The sequence below is a fragment of the Takifugu flavidus genome, chromosome 9, assembly GCF_003711565.1.
Source record: "Takifugu flavidus isolate HTHZ2018 chromosome 9, ASM371156v2, whole genome shotgun sequence".
Classification (NCBI taxonomy): Eukaryota; Metazoa; Chordata; class Actinopteri; order Tetraodontiformes; family Tetraodontidae; genus Takifugu; species Takifugu flavidus.
Window position 1 is genome coordinate 6591733 of NC_079528.1, and position 22971 is coordinate 6614703.

The 22971-nt window shown below is 42.9% G+C and overlaps 1 protein-coding gene and 1 long non-coding RNA gene across 9 annotated transcripts in view; both read right to left on the bottom strand.

Annotated features, from left to right (window-relative positions):
* The window catches only part of si:dkey-237h12.3 (teneurin-3), a 121311-nt gene extending 106237 nt beyond the window's left edge, over positions 1 to 15074 (bottom strand). For 7 of the 8 annotated variants that reach the window (XM_057042813.1, XM_057042812.1, XM_057042811.1 and 4 more), the window contains exons 1-3: positions 14407 to 15074; positions 2487 to 2954; positions 418 to 693 (exon numbers count right to left, since the gene is read on the bottom strand). In XM_057042813.1, the coding sequence (XP_056898793.1) occupies positions 418 to 693; positions 2487 to 2757 (547 nt within the window). In that variant the 5' untranslated portion in view covers positions 2758 to 2954; positions 14407 to 15074. The remainder of the gene's footprint in view (positions 1 to 417; positions 694 to 2486; positions 2955 to 14406) is intronic. The other variant, XM_057042807.1, reaches the window with a different exon arrangement.
* A 914-nt stretch (positions 15075 to 15988) lies between these two features.
* Positions 15989 to 20042, bottom strand: LOC130531272 (uncharacterized). The gene is made up of 2 exons (XR_008952061.1): positions 19963 to 20042; positions 15989 to 19816 (listed from the first exon to the last, which is right to left on the bottom strand). It is a non-coding gene; the product is annotated as an uncharacterized LOC130531272 (long non-coding RNA).
* Positions 20043 to 22971: the final 2929 nt, after the last annotated feature.

Below are 22971 nucleotides of genomic sequence, written 5' to 3' on the forward strand. Positions count from 1 at the left end.
AACCACTGCAGGAGTTCTCAAGCAAAATCTCAGACTGAGCCACACAAAGCTATCTCTGATTATACGCCGGCCCATGGGGAAACTTTATCAAACCGCTCTGCTTCCTGCAGAGAAAGACCAGGTGACTTGCAAACTACTCAATTGGAAGGCCAGATTCTTTTCCGCGTGCGGCGAGGAACCACGCTTTGATCCCGTAAGAAAGGCAGCTGCATACGCCTCTCCAGATAGGAAAGCCACCAATCGGGCCTCCACTTCTTCTCCACCAATCAGGTCCTCGTCTCCAAGCCTATTTTTTTTTCTTTTTTCCTCTACATGGTGATTTCTTCCCCCCTTTGTAACACACTGAATGCATGAGCTGCAAAACAAATAAACGACTCTTTTGGGATTGAAAGGAAATAAAAGCGCGCTCTTACTCACCCATCTCATTGTCCGACTTATTGTCCATTTCGGTGTCTGTTAGCGTGAGCGCCGAGTTGGAGCGGCTGGAGAGGCACGAGTTCTGCCCAGATTTGGCCCCCGTTCCCCATAGCGTCATGGTACGTTCTGGTGATGCAGGTTCATGATTCTCTGTGGCGACGGGTCCCCGGGAGTAGCTGCTGAGGGGGTGCGAGAGGCCGGTCTCGGGACAGGGAGCCAAGCCCCTGCGAGCGGAAGGCTCGCAGATCCCAAACTGCCTCAAGGAAAATGTCTGCCCTGTGAGTGACATAAGTCGTAAAGGTAACAAACCGAGCAACAGTGCGGGTTAATGGCCGAGGGCAGGGCTACTTAAAGAAAACACTTAACCTAAGAGCATTGTGGGAGGGGAGGGGTAATTGCTAAATTAAAGCCTCAGCAGCATCCTCCCAAGCTACTTAACACTCATCAACTTAGAGAGATGCCCCATAAGCATCTCCCGTGTCTCAGATGGCGGCGCAGCACCAGCTATGTTCCGCAGGAGACGCATCTCTGATGACCTACTTTGATTAGACATTTAACACCTAAAAAAGGAGGAACGTCAAAGCGTCTTGTTTTCCTCCCAGCATATGCATAATTTACCAAGAAAATACAACTCTCCATTTATTATTCATCCATTTCAGACAGCCTGTTTCATTTAAAAATAAATACATAAAAAAATAAATAAAATCATTATCATAAGTTTGTTGTTTCTTCATTTGTATTTACTGGAGGCTGTGCTGTTTACTGGAACTGAAATATCGAGCCGGACTATCTCCGCATAGAATTAAACACATTCTTTTAAAAACAACACAGGAATCGGGGATAAACAGAAACGACTAATGTCAGCCTCGTTAGGAAGCTCCGGGACGAGCAGGAAGGGTCCGAATGCATCGCCCTGAGAGTGTATCAGCTTCTAACACTGTATAATCATCTCCACGCGTGATGTTTACTGCCTCTTTCTCAGCAGGACACCGATCACTCGATGCTTTTCAGACTTATATGGTGCTGCAATCTCTTTTATCCATAATGGGCTTTTTTCTTCTTGATCAGGACAATATCAACATACTAGAGTTGAAAAAAACAAAACTGATCTTAATTTACACTTTATTAAATGAAATTATCGATGAGGGGTAGCTTACTCTCGTCTCTCTGTCTCTCTCTCTCTCACACACACACACACACACACACACAAACACACACACACACACACACACCTAATGTATAATGTTAAACCTGACATTTAATCCAGCGACATAACAGACAATAAATGTCAGCATTTAAAACAACAAAAAAAACTTCATCATAATCCCATTGATTCCACAAAGGGTCCTAATTAGCACCAAAGAAAAGTAAGGGAGTAATGGATAGATTTTCTAATTGCAATTTTATGAGGCAAAGGAGCGCCATAAAACAGAACAACTGCTCAAACTTTTTAATTACAGGAATCAAAGCAGTTCCTAACAGCCAATTAAAGAAGGGGGTTATTTAAGGAACCTTGTTATTTTAATACAGTTCAGCAGGATGTGGCCATTATATCAGGTCACAAAGACTCACGGTCAGCGTGTGCACTATAACCCCTCCTTTTTTTTTTTTTATACCTTAAACGTGTGCTTAGCAGCATCGGGACATGAATTTCCAAGGCTGACTTTGAGCTCAACATGGAGGACTGTCTCCAGCACCATGGTCATGACTATCTGGAAGGTTGTTGGATTCCCTGGTTGCACGAGGCCTCTGGCTAAAGCTTCACATTAACTATTAAACACAGCTATATTTAATATTGTTGTGTGAAAGTTCCTCCGTGATTCCATTAATGTTTTGGCTGTTTTGTTGGTACATACGAGACACCCCCCACTTCATGTAAACTGGCAATTAGCTAATGCATTAAATACATTTTTGTCTTTTTTGCAGTAGGAATCAGCACAATATCAATGTGAGAAGAATACTGATTTCTTTTATTTTTCTTCCCATTTTTTCAGCCACTTAACTAACGAGGAGATGTCGCCGTGCGCTTTGACCTTGAGCAAAGCCTAAAATGTCACGTGTTCTCTCACCTGGTCTGCTGTACTCTGCGCTCTCCTTGTGGACCATCTCTTTGACTCTTCCTCCAAACAACATCCGTGAGGGGTCATGGTCAAAGGCCTGGAGGGTTTCACTGGAGCTGTAGGACTTCTGGGTGGGGACGCGGCAGGCTCCCTCCTCTCGGTCAGCTGAGGAGCCGGTGTATCGGCGCTCCTGATCGGTGTCTCTCTCGCAGTATATTTCTCGGTCTCTCTGGCTCTTGGAGAGCGAGCAGAAAGGCCGCTGCTCCCTCACCCGTTCCATTCTGCCTGCATGCTGGGTATCCAACTCCCTCCCTTTTACCTCGGACACTCTCTCGAGGCGCTCTCACTGGATTATTTCACTCTTTTTTTTCCTCTCCCCCCTCCTGCTGTTCCTCCTCCGGTTGTGATTCTTGTTGTTTCCCCTCCCCGACTCTGAAGCTCGGTCACTCACTGCTTCAGGCCAGTCAGTCGCTGCACCTGCAGGATGAGACACAGATAACTATAATCCTCCCGCCACGTCGTCAAAACACTTGATGGAATGTTTAACAAGCACACTTCCTCGCCTCTAAAGTAGTTCGATTCTAATGCACTCTTATTCTTCGACTTTTTTGTATTTTAACTGAAAAATAAAGCCCCGTTCAATTTTTCCTCACTTGACTTTAATTGGCTAATAACATGAATTAAAGCTAAGGTGGTTCTTTTTTTCCGTGTTCAATTAAATGTATTGGCAGTTATAAAAGTTTGGAAAAATAAATGACAGATATGATGAAAAGATTTAAAATTTTTCTTTTCCCTGCATTTCAGATATAGAGTCATGGTTAATTTGTATGTCATTTTTAAAATTTGTATGAATTTTTGAAAAGTAAAACTTAGAATTGGCCAAATTACCCAGTAAGAAATAGGCTATTTATTTTCTATTTTTGACAAGTATGTACTGCAATTAAATACTAGTATATAAATTTATAAAAATATTTATTTGTATGGGTGAGTTTCCCTTTAGTTGATTGTAACCAGATTTTATCTTTAATTGTGGATCCACATAATACACAGTGTGTTTGGAGCTTGCTTTTTTTTTTTTAGTTTCCTCCTTATTCTCAAATTTTCCTGCATGGTCCGATGTGTTAACTAACTGATGTGCATTACGCCCTTCGGTCAGTTATTGACACAAGAATCCCAAGCTTCATTATCATTTTAACTTTTAATTGGAAGTGTGACTTAGTGGCTAAAAGAATTAGCATTTTAATTTGGCCTGTGGCATTTATTTTTCGAAAAAGAAAAAATGTATATGTATATATATATATATATATCCAATAAAATGCATCCATGTTGTTCAAAATTCCAAAAATACTCTTGCCGTTTCTATTTTTAGTCATAACAATTAGTTTTTCACTCCTAGCCATTCATTCCCATAGTAAAATCCAAAAATGTTTGAATTTCAAGTAAAACACTAGTTTTCAGTATCACCACCATTTTATTTGAAGAGTCTGTGAGTGGCCCAAAGCACAAAATCAGGCTCTGTGCAAGTGTCAAAATGGAAAATTAAAAGAACAAAGTCTTCCAGGTGGATTCAGCACTCAAGAATGTGGACAAAGGGGATGAAAATGTGACTAATCCCTCCCAAAAAACCCTTGAGTTGAATGTGTATGGGAGCCCTGGTGTGCCAGGAGTGTTTATTACCAGCCATTTTCCACTGCGCTGAAACATGCACGCACAGAGACGCGACATGCACGCTTCCATTTCTTTCATGGCAGAGCTGTAACACAAGAGAATCAGACTCCTCCTTTCCCCAAATGTGATCCAGTTCACTTCACATCAGGCATCAAAACCTTCCAATGGAGCCAGGAAGGTGTACTATCACCGTACAAGAAAGCGCCACCCATGGGTAGACAACCCCCATCCCCCCACCCAAAAATAAAGTCTGCGTTTGGTTGGTGTGCAGGATTAAGCGGTGATGGAAAATATGAGCTTTTTTCCCTATACTTCTCTCTGAAAATCATTCTATACCCCCAACGGGTTCAGATGCAATCACTGACACACTCCTGCGACCCCGACACTTAACGTTCCAACACACACGTGCTTTACGGTGCCACAGGACGCCTCACTCACACCTAATCACTTTCAGGAAATTGTGCGCGCACACGTCCAGATTGGCAGATTGATGTCCGGGATGAGTGCAAACGGACACGCCCAGAGGCCTCCCTGATTACGATAACCCCTCTTTCTTTATCGACTTGTAAAGAGATTCACTGTCTGAGAAACCATCTTTGCAACAGGGCAGCATGTCCCCCATCGCCGTCTCTAAAGGAGGAGTAAGATTTGTGTCCTAATCAGCTCTAAGCCCTCGAGTGGCCAGACGCATCCGCGTCTAAACATCGCTGTTTCACAACAGAGGACTTAAAAGAGGCCATCCTTTTCTCATCGGCGTGCCCTGCCTGCACCCCCACGCTGCACGTGGGTAAAATATCAGCACACAAGACGGACATACACGGTATTTGAAACTGCTTACAAAGGTCAGCGAAGCTCCTGGGAGAGCTCAAAGCCCGCTTTGAGTTTTGCAGGTTTTAACTGGAATAAGGACTAGACTACTTAAAGCACGGGCGAATGAAAGCAGGTCTGTCTTGCCTTGATTATGCAAGATCTGCCAGCTCTGCTCCATTCCCGGTACACTGATGTACACCGAGCTTTAGTAACAGTCAGAACGAGAGGAAAGCAAAAAAGAAAAAGAAAAAAAAAAGAAAAACATTCTTTACTAGATCCGTGTTTGTGAATAGATCCGTGTTCCATTTTCAAACCATTGACTTCTATTCTTACCTTTGATCGGGAAGGAGAATAGGGCCAGTCAGTCACCCGTGACCGCTCAATGGAGCAGTCGACAGTGCAAAATTAGTGTCACACAGAGATCCTCTGGTGAGCCAGCAAGGCACAGAAAAGGACACTTCATGATCTACGTAGTGCAGCTCTGCACACATCCCAATGAGTCCCCTGCCAGTTGAGTACAGTCCCCACGACGCCTGGTACTGTCCTACACCTCTGCACTGCTATGAAGCAGAAACCATAAACCATCTGTATAATATGCCGCAAGAAATGTGTCCAAGCCAATTGGCTCTACTGGGCCATTGGAGAGGTTTCAAGGACTGAAGTGAGATTTCCTTCTTTCATATTCGATACAGACTTGTTCATTAACGGCTGCGAGCAGGCCGCGCGCAACCAGGGAGTTGGAGAAGATGACGAAAGACGAGCGCGCCTTTAAACCAATAAGTTGTTTTATGCCGACTGAGTTGATTAAGAAAACGATTTTATCAAAGTGCCAAGAAGAGCACATGAATCGGATGTGCATGGATAGATATGAGGAGAAGCCGCTTTCTAGGTAGTGCGGGATCAATTAGTCACTTCGTTAATAATTGAAATGATTCAGCACCCGATCAGTGGTTTTAATTCAGTCAGTGCAGCTTGTATTTATTATGTAGTTTAGATCATATTAACATGCTTCTCCCACTCGCTTCTATTGAACGAGTCAAGCAATCTTGGAAGTGGGTCTGCCACCAACTCTGGATAAAATATTAAAAAAAAATATTGATAAAAGGTCAATGTCCAACCAGTAGAAAAGTGACATCAGGTCAGAGAGTCAAAGTTTCCATCTGGACAGATAGAACCCCAAACACAGATTTTTAAACAAATACATGTGCGAGCGGTTATTTAAGGTTGACAACATAAGCGCAGTGGAAATAATGAGTCATTGAAGACTTAGTTTTTAGCCGGGGCTGAAAGACTTCTTTGCATGACTAACATAATATAAACACGCTTGCTTATAAATGAGCTGGCATACACACTCCTGACTTCAGCATACGAAGCATTTTACGAAGGTGGAGTAGCCACCATGGAGTAGAATGCTGAAATGGCAACTCTTCACTATTCCTTTGTTTGGTAATTATATTTCCTCTGGGGTTCCTGTGCAAGTCAGCTCAGATCTCCCTGTCGGTGACCTCTGTAAATAACTGTAATAAAGAGCGTCGTTGTCGTCACCGGTATGTCCCTCTAAGACAATTCACCTGTCACCGCAACACCCCCTCACGCCGCCGCCGCCGCCCTCCACCTCATTTTATTGACCATTTGCCGGAGCACGGATCAGGCTGCTCGCAGCCGTGGGGAGCAGTGAGAGGGGAGCCGCTGAAGATCAGCGCTGGATCCCTCTAACGCAGCCAGCACCTCCAACAATAGCCGTCTCTGACAGCTTTGCATAATTCATCTTGTCGAGTCCCTCTCTCCTTCCCTCCTTGATGCTCCTCTCGCTCGCTCTCCTCTTTCAGGCTCTCTTCAGCTTTTTTTTCCCTCCTTTTTTCCGCCTCTCCCCCGTGCCTCGTGGCAGTTGGTGAAGGCAAGAGGGAGAAGCAGGGCAGTGTTCCATCAGATGCTGCCTGTTTCCCCCATGACACCAGTGATTCTGGAGACACATGAGTGTTTGTCTGTGCCATGTTGCCAGGCCCTGGGAGTTCTGCATGCCATCTGAACAGGATTGGGTTGATTTCCTTATTGGGGCTCGATACCCAAATCCCTCGCTGCAACATGAAGTGCGGCGTCATTACTCGAAAATACACAACAATCATGGCCCTCCTGATAGCACAATCAATTTTTGATTAGCTTTCTATTTGTGTTCTTTAGAGATCTGAACTGCAACATTTCCAAGAGTCATTTAAATATGATTAAAGTAAAACAATTTTCCTAAATTGTGTCTAAGGCTGCGCCTTCAGTCACTTCAGTTATTAAATCATGAATCTTTTAACAAAGTACAAGCAGCAATCCAAAAACAAAATACCAACATTAATGTAGAGAAGCAACAATAGAATCTTCAACAAGACGCCGTGGAGACTTATGACATACAATAAAGTCATTTGGACTAAAATTTGAAGGGAAAAAAGAAAAGACATTTTCAGGGTATCTCACGTCCTCATATGTGCAGCCACTAACCAGAGACGAGTGTAAAGAAAGTGATAATGGGACTGAAAATTTGAGCAAACAAAGGCAATTAAATTTCAGCGGCGGCTACATGCTTAGCATACTTGGTGACGGATGAGCTTACCACACTCAGCGAGGCTCTCAGCAAAGATGATGAAATCCTGCTCCATCCCCACTCCCTTGTCTAAGCGAATGATGCAGTGGAGTAAAGTGATGCAAATGTCTGGTGCAGACACATCAGATTACTCCACGTGCATTTAGCGTCACATCTTTCAGTTTCAGTAAATCTTGAGAAGAACGTTAGTCCAGAAACAGCAGTAAAATGCAAATAATTACAAAGTAAAACCTTGAAAAGAAGTCATGGATTTGAACAGTTGAGCGGAAATCAAGGACGGCCACGTAATTCTCAAAGGATCGGGTGGGAAAGACATTATGTTGTCCATACATCCAGGCTGTATACACGAAATATTTGCAGAAGGTGGAGCGTGGGCGCAGAGAAATATACAGTGGACCAGTGCTAGTGGTGTCATTAAGGCTTTATGCTGCATATTCAATGTCAACAAGTAGGCATCTAGTAATGTACATTTCAGTGTGTGGGCGTACTGTTCAGGCAACGCAAGTGGAAGTGAGCGGAGCCGTGAGCTGGTCACTGGTAGGCCTCGGAAAGGGATGCATAAATCTGTTCAGAGTTTCAATAATGATCTCTTTTTTTTTTAATTCTTAAAGGGAGAAAATTGGCTATGTTCATTCTTTCTTTTTTTTTGACTGCATTGACAAATTATCAGATGTCGGAAGATGCCAGGTATCGGCAGATCCTCAAAATCAAAATGACTGACAAAAAAAAAAATTGAATAGAAGAACATCCCTAATTTATATTATCATGATTATCGTCACTGGCTAGAGCCAGCATCCAATCCTGACCATTTTATTATTTGCCTCTTTGTCTGCGTGAAATAAATAATAAAAATCGACATCTGCCAGTGCCTGGATGCAACATAATAAGCCGAGCAGGGATGTTTACAAATCCCCCAAATAACCCTTTCACCAGTGACAGTATGAGTTATGTATTCATTGAATCTTGAGTGGGAAAACTGCAACCACAGGCAAAATCATTTTTTAATATAATTGCAAGGTGTGGACAACTGGGATATAAAAAAACATGGCTTTATCATGTTTCTTCAGTAGTATCTTTCACTATCACAAATAACAACAGCAGGGCATTCAGTGCGTTCACACAATACATGCAGGCTGACAGCATTTACCCATACCCAAGGCTACAAAACTAGCTGTATTAAAAAGAAAAACACTCCCTTTCATATCACACACCCAATTACACCAGACAGCCTTAATTCAATGGGCCACAGTATGCCATTTTCTCGAATTGGTATCACAACAGCGTTATTTCACACGAGGGATCTGAGGAAGAAAGGATGTTCATGTACATTGACTTAATTGAAACTCTCGTAAGGGGCTGTCAACGCTTCAGCTAATGCACATAATAAACCGCCACCATGGTGTGCTAAAATAAAATCACCTCTACCCGCTGTGATTCACAGACCAATCCGCGATCAACCCGCGATCATAATCCTGGCATCGCTGCAGCTGCTACGCAACAATCAGTCAAAGGTGGGTGGCTGGAAGAATGAGCGTCACACCGTATCTGTCCAAACCACACTGGACGATATATAGGTATAAAAAAGGAAAGATCATGAAAGAGATTAAAGAAGATGTCGCTGATTTTCCAGACAAACTATCCGAAATGCTGGGAAGCGTGCAAACCCACCTTCCAGATAAAAATTCAAATACACCGAGGTGTTCCAAAGGGCCGACATTGGGTGTCATTCAAATGCATTTGGGACGATTGTACAGCAGCCCCCCCCCCCACACACACACACACACACACACACACACACACACACACACCGTTTTAAATGTGTACAAGCACGGTCAGACAGGATACACACAGCAATCACGTAATAGTTGGAAACAGCTAAAGAGTCTGAGGCAAAGCTTCAGCACTGCAATTGCAACGCAACATTCTTCGCCATCACGGTCCTGCTGTGATTGCTGGAACGTATCAAACCTGACCTCAGAGCAGTTTGAACCAGCAAGGAAGCACAACAATGGGGCTCTAACAATACCAAAAGCAATCATGTGAAATTAGAAGTCCAACTGCACGCACCAAACGACTCCAGATTTTGCACTATATACGGAATAATATATTGACTGCCTTCCTCCTACAGAGGAGAAACACATCCAGAAAGTGCGCGATTTTATTCTCTCGTCAGCGTTTTAAAAGAGTATGTAGGTCATGAAGGCACACCATCAGAATACTGAGAGACTTATTAAAGAAATATCAGCCTAAAAATCCACCACCATTGCAGTGGTTTTCCATACTTCCAGGGGTGAAACCTGTCCGCCCCGCAGCCAATGGATACTCTGCTCTCTTGTACCCCCCCGAACATGAAAGATTACTGACCTGTGCACCACTACACTGTCTCAGAGGCACTGGATTTACACCCTTCACTGATCTGATATTCACTATTTTCTCCTTCTTCTTCACCCGCTGACAAACAAAAATGATGGGGGACGTATTGCTGACTGGCTCCCTGTATGATCAAATGTCTCCACCTTTTTTCCCCGTCTGTCAGCTCTTCGTCTCCCACAGTTTTCAGCTTTGCAGCGGTCGGCTTGGAATTATCGAGGCCGTCATGCAGCTACATGGACAACAATCGACGGACGTCCAGCTGAGCTGTCCAGGAACCACAAAAGACCAGCTCCCAGCCCCCTGGCAGCTGAAGCTATTCTGAGAAACCCGCATTAGAACCGATCATGAATTTACCCAGGACAAGAGCTAAAACCAGAGGAATTTGAGCAAAGGACCGAGGTTTGTTTCAGTTTTAGGAGCCACATCCAACAATTTAAAAGATGAAGTATTTTGGGCTTTATTCTTGAAACATCCCAATATTACGCATAGCTTAACAGTTTAGGTATTTTTAAAATGATGAATGTAACTGGCTGGAATAAAATGAAAACTCTTTGTGCGGGGTCCCCAACTTTGACGCAACACAATCTGTGCGCACGTATCAAACTATGTCTTAAGTGCACAGTGCAGACTGCAGAGCCGGAGGTACTTTTAAGGGAATTAGACTTGGGAATCCACACTAAATAAAATAAAACGTGATGGTTGACCCAGCAACCCTCATTAATTGATAATTACCCAGATTGATTTATGAATTCTATATTCAGAAGCCTCCCACTGCATATTTTCCAAATCCTTCCTCATTGCTGAACGGTACTTCACTTGACAAACCTTTTAAATTCTTGGGAAAAAAAATTGCTTTAATAAAAATGACTACCCTTCTGTTTGGTTCTATTTTTGATTTCGAGCAAAGGAAAATATTTGAAAATCACAAATAACGGCGGAGATGATGCCACGAGGGGTCAGAATAACGTTTTAAAGTTGTGAAATAACTTGTCATTAATATTTCATTGCGAGCAAAACAATACACACTCATGAATAATGAAGCAAAAGTGCGCAGTAGTTAGCAGCAGCTCTTTTGCTTAGCGATGTCCTCTAAATTATTTTGAGGCTCTGAATGCAATGTGGGCATTTCGCAGCGCTGAACTATAGGAGCAGCGCAGGTATTCACCCGGGGCAATTTTCAGAAGCAGAGAGCACAATTCAGTTCTATTTTGTTCACCCTATGACAGAACAAAGCACATTTGTGTTGTTCTCCCCGCCAGGCTCAGCTCCACACACAGGGAGAGTTGTAGTCCTCCAAAGGCCCGCTCCTCAATCTTGCCACTTGGTCTTGACCCAGAAAGTCCAGTAGAGCATGCTGAGCCATAAATGTTAATCTGTAGGTTACAGAAGTGCGAAGCAGTGCTGTTACCAGACAATATCCGTTGGCCAATCATGGGGGGGAAGAGAAGGGAACCTTCATCTTCGCCAGCTTTGGCCAAAGAGGAGCAACAATGTTCAGAACCAAACCAAGACTCGAAACATCGCCTCCCTCCATAAAGGCAGCACAGGCCTTCGCCAACAATGCACTGACATGAGATGCAATTCATGATATATGGACCTGATATATAAGGTCATATGGAGCCTTGTAGCACGAGGCCCCCTGGAGAATAATCTGTGCAATCAAAATACATAGAATCTCCAACTGGAAAATATGTGTAAATCGATCCAGATGAGCATAAAAATTGACTTATTTACTGCAACTTGTTGAATTGATTATGTAGGGTACATTACTAAAATATGTAGGAAAATGGAGGATATACGCATTAATTTCAATTCCCAGTTTCAATACCATCTGCTATGATTTCTGCGAGAAGGTAAAGCTCTTTTTTTACTTCGTAACAACCCCAGTGGTAATGCATCAAGTGCTGTCATTAAATATCCCTGCACTAAGCACATTTCAAGAGCATGTAATCCCCTCCCCCCAAATCTGAGGGTGACTTTCAACAATAATTTGGTGTCGTGCAGGAATAACACTTTCGCCATAGTTAACTTCGCCTCGTGTTTTCAAACTTAAATAATCCCTCGCATTTAAGGTGGTTAAAGGGAAATGTGTCTGCCTGTTGATGGGGGGGGGGGGGGGGGCCATCCCAGGGGCTTTTTTCCCCCTTTAAATAAGTACTTCAGTATTCCTTCATACATGCTGTACTTTCCGCACCAACAATTCATCATCACGTCTGTCTGCTCTCATGGGAAGATGGGGGAAACCGTACCGGGAAACTGTAGAGGGAAAAAAACGTGGAGTGCGGCAAACGCTACGGCCTGAAAGACAGCGTGTTAAAAGTAACAGATTAAGGGGCAGCTATTATGTAAAGTAAATATGACAGGGAACCAATCTGTCAAGCCCAGGGAACTGTGGGTTGTTTGTCAGGGTGCATTAACCTTCACGTTGTGTAGAAACTGGCAACTCAGCCATGCTGTTTGCCATATCAGGCATCATAATTCCTTCAGGGTCATCCGCGGTGCCATTTTTGGCATCAACAGGTAATAAGCGTTATTATTATTGGTACAGGCTGGAGCATCAACTCCCTTTTCATATCTAACAGATGGATCTTGCCGGAGTCATTTTTACACTGGCAGTGAAATAATCTTGATTGCTCCATAATAATCTATAAAATTATTTAGGGCCAGCATTCAAGCTGGTATTATCCCTAAAGGAGGCTGCTCTCATCACATGGAATATTAAATTCTCCACAGGAGTAATGAAAGGGGAAATTACTTAAGGACATAAGCGTGGAGTGGTAGGGATGTGTGCTCGACTCGGTGGAAACCACCCTGAGTATAGCTGAGTCTGAAATGGCAGTCATCTGATTTGATTATTGGGATTAAAAGGCCGGTCAGGCTTGAGGAACATCGTGTAAAGGCAATAGACGACAGAGTGCCAAACATATCAGGGTTTGATGTGTGATTATCAACCACATTATGCAGCGCATTGCGTAACAGATAAAGGCAGGACGAGCAAGAGAGGAGTTGCATCTCCAGGTCTGCTCCTGTAAAAGGTCAAACACAAAAGACTTTTCTTTTTCAAATTGGTACATATGCCTCTGTCGCGCTAATCATGATGCGATTAAAGAAAATCCATTTAAACTCCCATCGGTACCTTTCAGATTCAGAATACAAGCTGGAACCGTGTTCTGCAGCTCTATTATGAAGTTCACATGTCCATCACTACCTAATAAGTGCCAGTTTAACGATCTTACAGGTCAGTAAAAGGAGGATACTTTGCAGATTAGAGCTGTTTTCTGCGTCAGAGTGGCCATCTAATGCAAGTCAGGCCTCGAGCGCTGAACGTTTGTTTCATCTTGCTACTCTAGACAACATCAGAGGAGGAATAAGAAACACAAAATGGCCCCAACTGCTGCAGTTCCTCAATGGCGCACAAGCCAATTGCCATAAATCAATTTAGCCAGACAGATATGCTTGTCCTTCTGGTCTTGTGGTCTCAGAAGCACGTGCACAGCCCGATCTGTGTCATGGTGAACTCCCATGGACGTTTCTCCTGCTCCTTCCAAACACCGCAGACAGTTCACCTTGTGATATTGCCGAGAGGTACGGGAGGTGAAATTAACCCGGCTGAAGCCTAAACCCTCTGTTTAATTAACAGCACTTTTCAAAGCTCATCAAATTCCCCTGAACACAAACTCTAATCACAAGTTAAACATCCTATAGTCATCCAATGTTTCGCTCTCCACCTGCAGGAGACTCTAAAGTTGCACCCCGTGGGAAGCTGTGAATCCCTCGGCCAAAGACGAGCTCACCCGGCCTCGATTAAATTCATCCAGAAGACAGAAAGATTGCATTTTCCCACCTCCTTCCCCCAAAAGCTGGAAATGATTTGGTGCTGTTTTGCAACAGCATGAGGGCGCTCATCAAGCACTGAGTTATTGGTGAATGGAGAGGGTCATCACTGCAGGTGATTTATTTACAGTCCCAGCGAGGCTTTCAGGCTTTTAAAAAGCATTTCATGTGCAGATAAATTACGGATTGGAGCAAAGCCACAAAACCACGTCATCTGTTGGTCAGCCAGCCTTGAGGACACTGGTGTGAAAGTAGGATTGTGTGTCAAAAAAATATTAAAACTTCCAGCAAGAAGCAGCATTTTTTCTTCTTTGCTTCGACTACCGAGTCTCAAAAATCACGCAAATGGGTGACTTTCTGCAGGATGCATGTTCCTGAAAGTTCAACTTCAGGTTACGGGATGGGAAATTAAGAGTGCGCGTTCCTGACACGAAACCCACAAGCTACGACTGTTACGCGGCGGGACGCGTCAGTAAATCGGGACCGGACCGTGAAAGCGGGGTTGCAGCTCCGGCAGGTTCGACTCCACGTCTGGTCAGTCGGTGTCGGCACAGCGAACATGCGGAACAAACCGGTGCAGCCACAACTGCGTCGGACCAGCGACTCGACATTTTGGTGTCAATGAAGCAGATAAAATATGGACATGGTACCGACCTTTAACGAGCCCGAGGCACGTAAACTTCCAGCGGTGCGTCTTTCAGACCAAACTTGAAGGCGGCATGTGAGCGGAGTGCGCCGCGTCTGCACAGGCACGTCTTTCAAATCTCCGCAAAATTATGAATAATACAAAAAAAAAAAAATGTCGCCGGTCGGTCAGGACCTACGGGAGAGTGCTGAGCTGTGGACGCCGTGTCCGGAGCGGAGAGCTTCGGCTGCGCAGCTCCGTGTGAGACGTGCGCAGAGAGCTTGACGGTCCTCCCCGCGGCGGCTCAGCAACACTTCCAACAACACACTTGTGCCTTCTCCGCGACGCTCCTCCCGGTATCTGCTTTCTCCTCCTTTTGTTTTACAGGAAAAGTCACTGGGAGATGATGCGGAGGCTCAGCAGCCGCTCAGCTGCTCTTTTGTTCCGACGCGCACTTGTCAGCTGATTAACTGCGCATCCCGTCTGTGCGCGGCGCCGCAGCTGCTCTGCCCTATCAGCGCACGGCTGCTGCTGTATAGGTTGTAAATTTAACAAAAAAAAAAAGAAAAAAGGAGGGTCAACTATGACCTCCAGCCGATGAGCAACATGAGCTCTTCACGCGTTACCGGAAAACGTGCTCATTAGACGCGCTTATCACAGAGCGCAAAACAACATGAATGTACGACGCACTGCAACGAGATGGCTCCTAACTTTGCGATGGAAGGGGAGAAAGCTCTCCTTGAATAAAATATGAAAGAGCAGAAATGGGTGTGCGCGCTGCCTGTCTGCTTCACTCCGCCTGTCGCCATTTAATTGGCTCTCCAATCTCTCAACATCCGTGCGACAAAAGAAGGATAAAGCGGACTGATGTCAATAAACGCGTTCTTTTTTGCTGAAGGCCAACAGCTTGAGGAGGAGGAGAAGGGGGGTCAAGCTGCTGATGAAAGTGTTAGACAATCAAGACGGCCAGAACGAAGTAGTTCACATTATTTGATGCTGTCAGACGTTTGCATGGAGCTGTACTCTGCAAGAAGAAGAGACCCAACCACAACTTGAGCTGTAATTTAAAGCTCTTGAGTCTATCCCTACAGTTTTGGGCATTAAGTAGAAATTTTTACAAGGACCCAATTAAAACTTAGTTTGAGCAGAAATTTGATTTGTTTTATTTAAACATTAGAACAAGTGGAAAAGCACTAATTGACTAAATTAGCTTAAAGCTTATTCTTCTGCAGCTAATTCTCTTGAACTGTTGGAATTGGTTACAGAAATGACCTCGAACATAAGAGTGAACCCTTATTTTAATCACAGTGTTTCAAAATGCCTTTAAAAAACACCAATTCCACTTTAATAAGGTAAAAACATTATTTTAAACCATTTCAGATTTCCTGCACTCACCTTTCACACTAAAAAACAATAGAATGCTCGTTAAAAATGTTTAATTGGCTGATTTCAGAGACAAAACTGAACTTTTTAAGAAATTTACTTTTGCACTGCATGACTTAACGTCGCATGACCAAAACCAAATTTACCCAATTAATTTGTTTTGTGATTGAAGAAACCATCTGAGGCCCCATCTCTTTGACGACAAACGACAGCATTCACAGAAAAAGATCCACAGAAAGCAAAGTTTTATTAATTACAAAAGAGCTAGCACATTAATCCCGCTAGAAAGACATTTTGTGGCAAAGTCATTTTGATTTAAGGGCACAGAGAAGAGAGAGAGACTAACAATACCAGTGGTAGATCACAGACCTTCAAGCTTGGTCTGCAGGGCCCGTAGCTCAATAGGGGGCCAACTACTGAGCTCTGACTGGGCAGTTTAAAAAAAATAGATCCCCTTCCTGAATTTACCCCACATCCGACCACATGCCGTGATGAAGTTATCACTGAGGACAGCTTTTCTCGCAGCAAAATCAGCCCTGGCCTTCAACGCTTGATTCTTCTATTATAGCCGCAGCACATCAAAACCTCGCCTCCATCAAATGGCATTATCTGCATGAAAGGCAACTGCCCAACAAGCTATCTCCAATTCCGCCATTCAATCTTCAGTCAAGGGCATGCAAAAAAAGGAGGGGGAGAAAAAAAGGACATGGAAGGAGAAAAAAGAGACATTTCTTCAAGTGCCTCCATTCCCCCCCACACACACACACTCTTTAAAGTCAAGCCACTTTTTACCCCCTTCGCTGTAATGTTCTCAGGGGATGCAGAAACAGTATGAGGAAGTTAGTTACTAAGCAACATATTCACACATTTTCTCCACAAGGAGTTTCTCTGTGAGTTTGGCAGACCAGAGGGTTAATGACAGATAGATTAACCATCCTTCACTCTCCACACCGATGCTCCTTTCAATGATGCTTTGGTTTCCTCCTTAAAAACTTATTTTTGCCTTGTGAGATTTCTTTTTTTGTTTTTTTTGACGTGGCTTTCATTTCCACCACACACTGTGCATGTGCATGTCCATGCAGCCAACTGTGCCCTCTATTGGACACCAGCTACTTCCAACATCCAGATTCAAAGGCAGAACCGCAGTGAAATATGGGAGCATGATGGGGGAAATAAGCACAGAAACCACATAAATTAATCTCTTTTTTTAATGGAAACCAGGCAGACATGGTACTGATTGATAATACAGGTTGTTTAACAAAATGCAGCTTTATCATGTCAAGCGTGCAGAGCTCGACTCATTCATCCAGTTGTCCCGCTCCTTTTTTTAGACGCAGCGATTAAAGACTGGTGACTAAAATTAAATACAGGAACATGTTTGCCGTGGTTGATTCATGCTACCTGCAGCGCACAGTGTGCCTAACGCACAAAACCTGAACCAGAAACTTCCCCATTAAAGCCCAAGAGCGTAGGCCTACATTAAAGAATAAAAAGCCTGGATCTGTGGCCAGAACACGTGTGTTTTCACACATGTTTGGAATCAACGGAGAGAACGGATGGGCCACGCCGCGGGGACGCGGAGGCCTGCGGACGTTATTAAAAAGCAACATTGACAAATTATACATATATGGTCATACTGCACCAGTGTGTGCTGGAATTTGTCCCCACGGGTTCAGACGGGGAGCCTGATATGTTGAAAGCTGTGTCTTGTCGGGTTTGATGTATGTTAGAAAGCAAAAGTAACAATGGATGTGGACCAGCGTATGTGCGGCACATTATAACCGCCCCGCAAAGGCTGTTGCCTTTGGCTGCTCTGGTATTGTGTGCAGCAAACTAAACAGACATGTATAAAGGGATTGGACAGTACTTCCCTTTTCATGTGGAAATGAATCCCTTCCAAAAGGGACAAAACCACTTTCACCCCTGGTTACATTGTGAGGATTTTTGGGAAGCAGCTTTTTCCCTCAAATGCACCCAGAAGGGAATCTGTCCCATAAGAAAGTTTATTTGAAGAGAAAATCAATGACTTTATATTGAGGCCCTTTGTTCTCACCTTCATTAAAGGAGGCGTCTGCCAAGTTTTCAAATCTTTGAGGCTTTGAATCTAAAGGCCTTGCTTGAACCATGATTTTTGGAGGGTCACTGTAGTGTCACCCTTTCAGACGAACAGGGAAAAAAAATATTTTAACCATTTGATGTTAAATAATACACTTGATTTTCTACCTCTTTTTAAAGAATCCACAGTCCAAAATATTTACTGACAGTAAAGACTGTGCTTATTAAAGAAAACCCTTTGATGTATCAGATCACCTTGCTGCCATGTTAATTTTTTAGACGGACTGATGGTCTTCAAAGGAAAAAGACATGTGGTGAATCAAAGCTCATGGTGGGATACCTCACCAGCTACATGGGACTCGTCTGAAAAGATAGACCAGGGAGCCAAGAATGCATTTTCCCTACACAAAGATGGATGGACGCTAACTAGATGCTAGGAAAAAAATGATATCAGCAGTGCGTTTTAAAGAAATCAAGTCAATTTCACATCTGAAAAAGGATATTTGGATGCTGCTGAAAGAAAAGGATCAAGCATGAGTTTTGTTCAGCAGGAGTCAGCTTATTCCATTAATGTGCACCTGGGCCCGCATAGCCTTCCATCGCAAAGCCGTGAAAGCATACATTTGACAACGAAAACAAGCCTGAGGTAAAAGTCATAAGATCAGCCGTGGGTATTGAAAGCTGCAGAGAGCTTGCAGGAGTGAAGTGTTTACATGCCGTTATTGCAAGGTTAAAACATAGGAGAGCACGATGATGTCACCTGTTGGGCGACCTGCAGGGAGCAGTTAAAGTCAGAAACTTATCTAACGTTCATCACAAGGGTTGATGTGAGCTAAAACGTGGCTGTACACACACCCGAGACTAAAATATAAGTCAAGAAATGAAAGATTTGCAGATTTTGCCTTGCATATTTTTCGACTGGTCGATGTGATGGACAGGACAAAAGAGAGGAGAAAGGAAGAGATAAAGGGGGAGGCAGACAGCATTAGGAGCAGGAGGCACAGATGAAACAACAATACGGGAGGTGAAGAGAATATAGGATAGATAAGCCCTTTGCCCTTGTAATAGATGATGAGAAGAGAATTAGATAAGATCCATCGGAGCTTTTATTTCATCACCATGGTTTCACTGCTTTTAGTTGCTTATTTTTAGCTGCTCAGAAACTGTTGGATGCTGTTGATGGGGAACGAACCCTTTTGGCTGACAACATTTTCAGAACGGCACAGTCGTTGTCCTGCGTGAGTCTGTCCAGCCGCAGCACCGTCTGACCCACAGGTTCTGTGCAATAGAAACCCAAACCACTGCCAAACTTTCAGCACCAAAATGGTTGTAATGTGTCCCTCCTACCTGGGCTTAACATCAGATCAGATGAATAAAAATACTAGTAGTACTAGTCCTACTAGTCTAGTACTTCTACTAAAAATCTTTTTAAAAAGTTTTTATGGTTAAACACATGGTTAAAAAGAAGTAAGAGCCATAACACAATTACAAAAAATTTAAATTAAAGATGGAGAAAATGCTTAAAGCTAAAATATGAACAATTAAAAGATAGAAACACAGAATTTAATCAATTTATGTAAATTACAGGAAGGTAAAGCCTTTTCTATGAATGAGCTGGAGACAATGAACTGCCTTGTGCCTGAGTCAAGCCATTAAAATCTAAAGGAATGGGTGACCTTTACGTTGTCTGCAGGTTATAGAAAATGTCTAAAGAAACATGCTGAACTTTGCCTTACAGCACAGACCTGAATTGAATATTAAACATGCATCTGATGTAACACACAGCTCTTTGAGAAGTTAGCTTTTTAGAGCCTTTCATAACAGATGCAGAACAAATAAGCTCTACATATATGATCTCACCCAGGGCGCGTTTCTGCACTGTAGCCAAGAAATGGGTGGCAAGGATGGAACCCTGAGGCACTCCAGATGAGAAGGAAACTTCTAACCAGTGTCTCGACCAAAGAAGCACAACAACAACTGTGGCACCTTCATCCTGATGATCTAACAGAATTCCAGAGGACGTTGCTGCAGTTTGGGGAACAATTCTTAATAGTCTAAATAAAAGTACTAAGATCCAGCTGGATGTTCTCAACAGGTGGAGCTGGAGGAATTACGGAAGTAAAAATGTCAGTGTGGTTCTTACTCACAAATCAGGAGAGGAGGCATCTGGTTGAGAATTAAGCCTCCTGATTTTGTAAAAGCTGCTCAAAAGTGCAAATGGATGCCTGAAATCACAGAGGAGGTGGTTTGTTAACCTTATGGGATTATAACTCAATTACATGGACACATTAACCTTTTTTTAAGAGTATTCAGTAAACCTCCACATCCCTTAACTCTCCCTAATTCTTCAGGTAGTTTGTGTGATCGTTACATCTTGATTGTTTATTCAGTTTGTGTTTTTATTTTATGTTTTTACTGTCTTCAGCCCCAGATTAGGAGGCTGATATTCAGACTGCTGCCATTTATGTATTTAGTCGGCATTCCGATTTAAGTAGAGCCCGAAGTAAACACGGTGATATTAGAAAAATACCACAAAACACTTCAGGAAATCGGTTTTGTTCTCTTTCCATCAAAATAACCTCATTCCAACTGATAAGAAACTGATTTATGACACACGGCGACATCATTCCCAGCGTACCAACATTCCGTTTCAATCGGCGGCGGGAATTGTCTGTGATTACCACAGATATTATCTGGTCAGTAAAAATGAAATGGACACAATATTGCACTCTAAGCAATAATGACAGTCACTGTAATCCAGTCATTTTATTTGTTTGTTTGCTCTTCCTGTATTAAGGAAGCCAGGTTCTCTCAAAATAATAGAAATGCACGTCTGTCTTCTGTTTATTGCAGAAAAAAAATCTGTGTTTCATGGGAGGTTTGAGAACATGCCTTTGTCAGGGTCATTGTGAATTAATTAAGTTAAACATGCAAATAATTTGGGAGGGGGTCATATTAATAACTTAAAGTAATATCACATTGATTTTTATCATTACTGTCGTGCCCAATGACAAAAGTGGTGGAACTATTAATTACTTCAATCCTACTAAGAAAAATTAATTTATTAGCAGACAAAGCTGCCATTGGCATGTTTTCATACAGCTGGTGTAACAATAGAGGTAATTGGCCTCCTATACCGTGATTAATCGCTGATTTAGTGCTTCATACATGAGCAGGTGAAGCCCGGTTTAGTAACGGCTTTAAAAATAGGCTGACTGCCCTGATTTCTAAATTTGTCAGATTTCTGTCAGATTCAGGGAAAGGCAGAGACTTGAGAGTGTGACTGTGGGGGGAGGCTAAAGTGACTGGTTAGAGTGGGAGCGAGCTGTTAAATGGACTGGTTATAGTGGGAGAAGGTAAATGGATTGTATGGTTATAATAGCGCACAGGTCAAACATAGCTGTTGCACTTTGACAGAAGGTCTAAATTGACTAGTTATAGTGGGACAAAATGGATAAATGGACTGGCTAAAGCAAGACAAACAACCTAAATGGACTGGCTATAGAGGGACAGGATAAATGGACCTGATTTAGTCAGACCGAGACCAGTCTGAGGGTGGGCGAAGCTTAAAGACTTGGATTCAGACTGGTGGAAGCACCCGGCTCTTCTGAGCACAATAACAGTCGTTCCTCTATATTGCTGTCGGCGACCACTGCCGAGTCAGATGGTTTTATTTATTTACGGCCGTGTGTTTTAATGTCTCAGTTATGTACTCTTTTCTATTTAACTGTAGCAAAGCTAAACAAAGGAAGGCTGTTGCATATTTATATTTGATAATTTGCAGTAGAGACAGAGAGCAAGACGTCTCAATAAATGTGCTTTATTGTCACTCAGGGCTCTGTGTCTTGGAGTAATTTCCCCAATATATTAGATTAGAATAGCTAAAAAAAACAAAACATCAACAACAGAATATTAGCTTGTACTGGGCTAATTAAAATATACAACTTGGAAGTTATAAGAAAGCTCTTCAACAGGCTCATATCACGTGCTCCTATTAAATACTGTGTTATCTCTGTAATTAAATAGTTGGACCCGGCATGTTTCTCAACTTTCGCTTTTATTGTACCCTATTCCCAGAAGGCAACTGTCCTACACTGCTTTAAAGATATTAGAATGAAGAGGTACATGCATAATTAACCATACACATACAAAAGTGTGTTTTTCTGTGCAACTGGAACTTCAGCAGTACCACTTGGTGACCTCCTTCTTGTTATCCTTTCTTATGACCTTAAGGTGCTGTGGAGGTTATTTCGCAGGAGATTTTAGGTGAAAACAGATGCTCACCACATACCAAACATTCATCCTGCGATACGAGCAATTTTTGGGCCCTTCTGTCCTGTCCCGCTATCAGCACATAATCATTGGAATGCTTTGCATCACAGAGGAGAAATAAAGGCTGTGTAGTAAAAGAAAAAGTGATTTGGATCCAATGTTATCTAAAAACACCATTATGTCCTCCCTTGCTGGTTAACGCACTAAGTGCAATAAGCAGTAACATCCACTCCGAGAAGACTTGGTTAAATGTAGCCAACTTTTATGTGCGAAAATGCCTGGCCAAGAAAATTGCATTGCGTTTATCAAAGCCTGAACGAATGCTACTGTACTCCAACAAAGGGCTAATGAAGAGATATGTCCTCCATTACGGGGCCAAATTCCTGCTGCAGCGATTAGAAAACTCTCCTGAGAGGCTCTATCACAGGCTTTCATTGAGTCTGGACCTTTGCAAATCTTCATATCCTGCACAATTTTCATAAATTGAAGTCTAATGAGCGCAGTTGACATAACTGTGATTTATTGTCTCTGTAGGGTTACGAATTTCTCTGCAGCTCTGCAAATTATGAATGTCGAGGGTTTAATCATATTCATGCATATGCTCAACAAGGGGAATATGATGTGTCACATGGGTAAAAGGTCCTAAATGTCTCTGTGTTTTTTTTTATTTTTGGGGGTGTTATGATAAGGCTTCCACACACATGTAGTGCTAACAAGCTCCCTGAGGTGGTCTGATATTGTTGACGGTGAGCACAGAGCAATATATTTCCAGGGCTCTCTGTGGGACCCACTTCAGTGTTCCAGACATGCTCTTTCTGTATAATACTGCTGTTCAAAGACATAATTTTCATACCAGTATTGGTCCTGATAAATGAATGCCACGT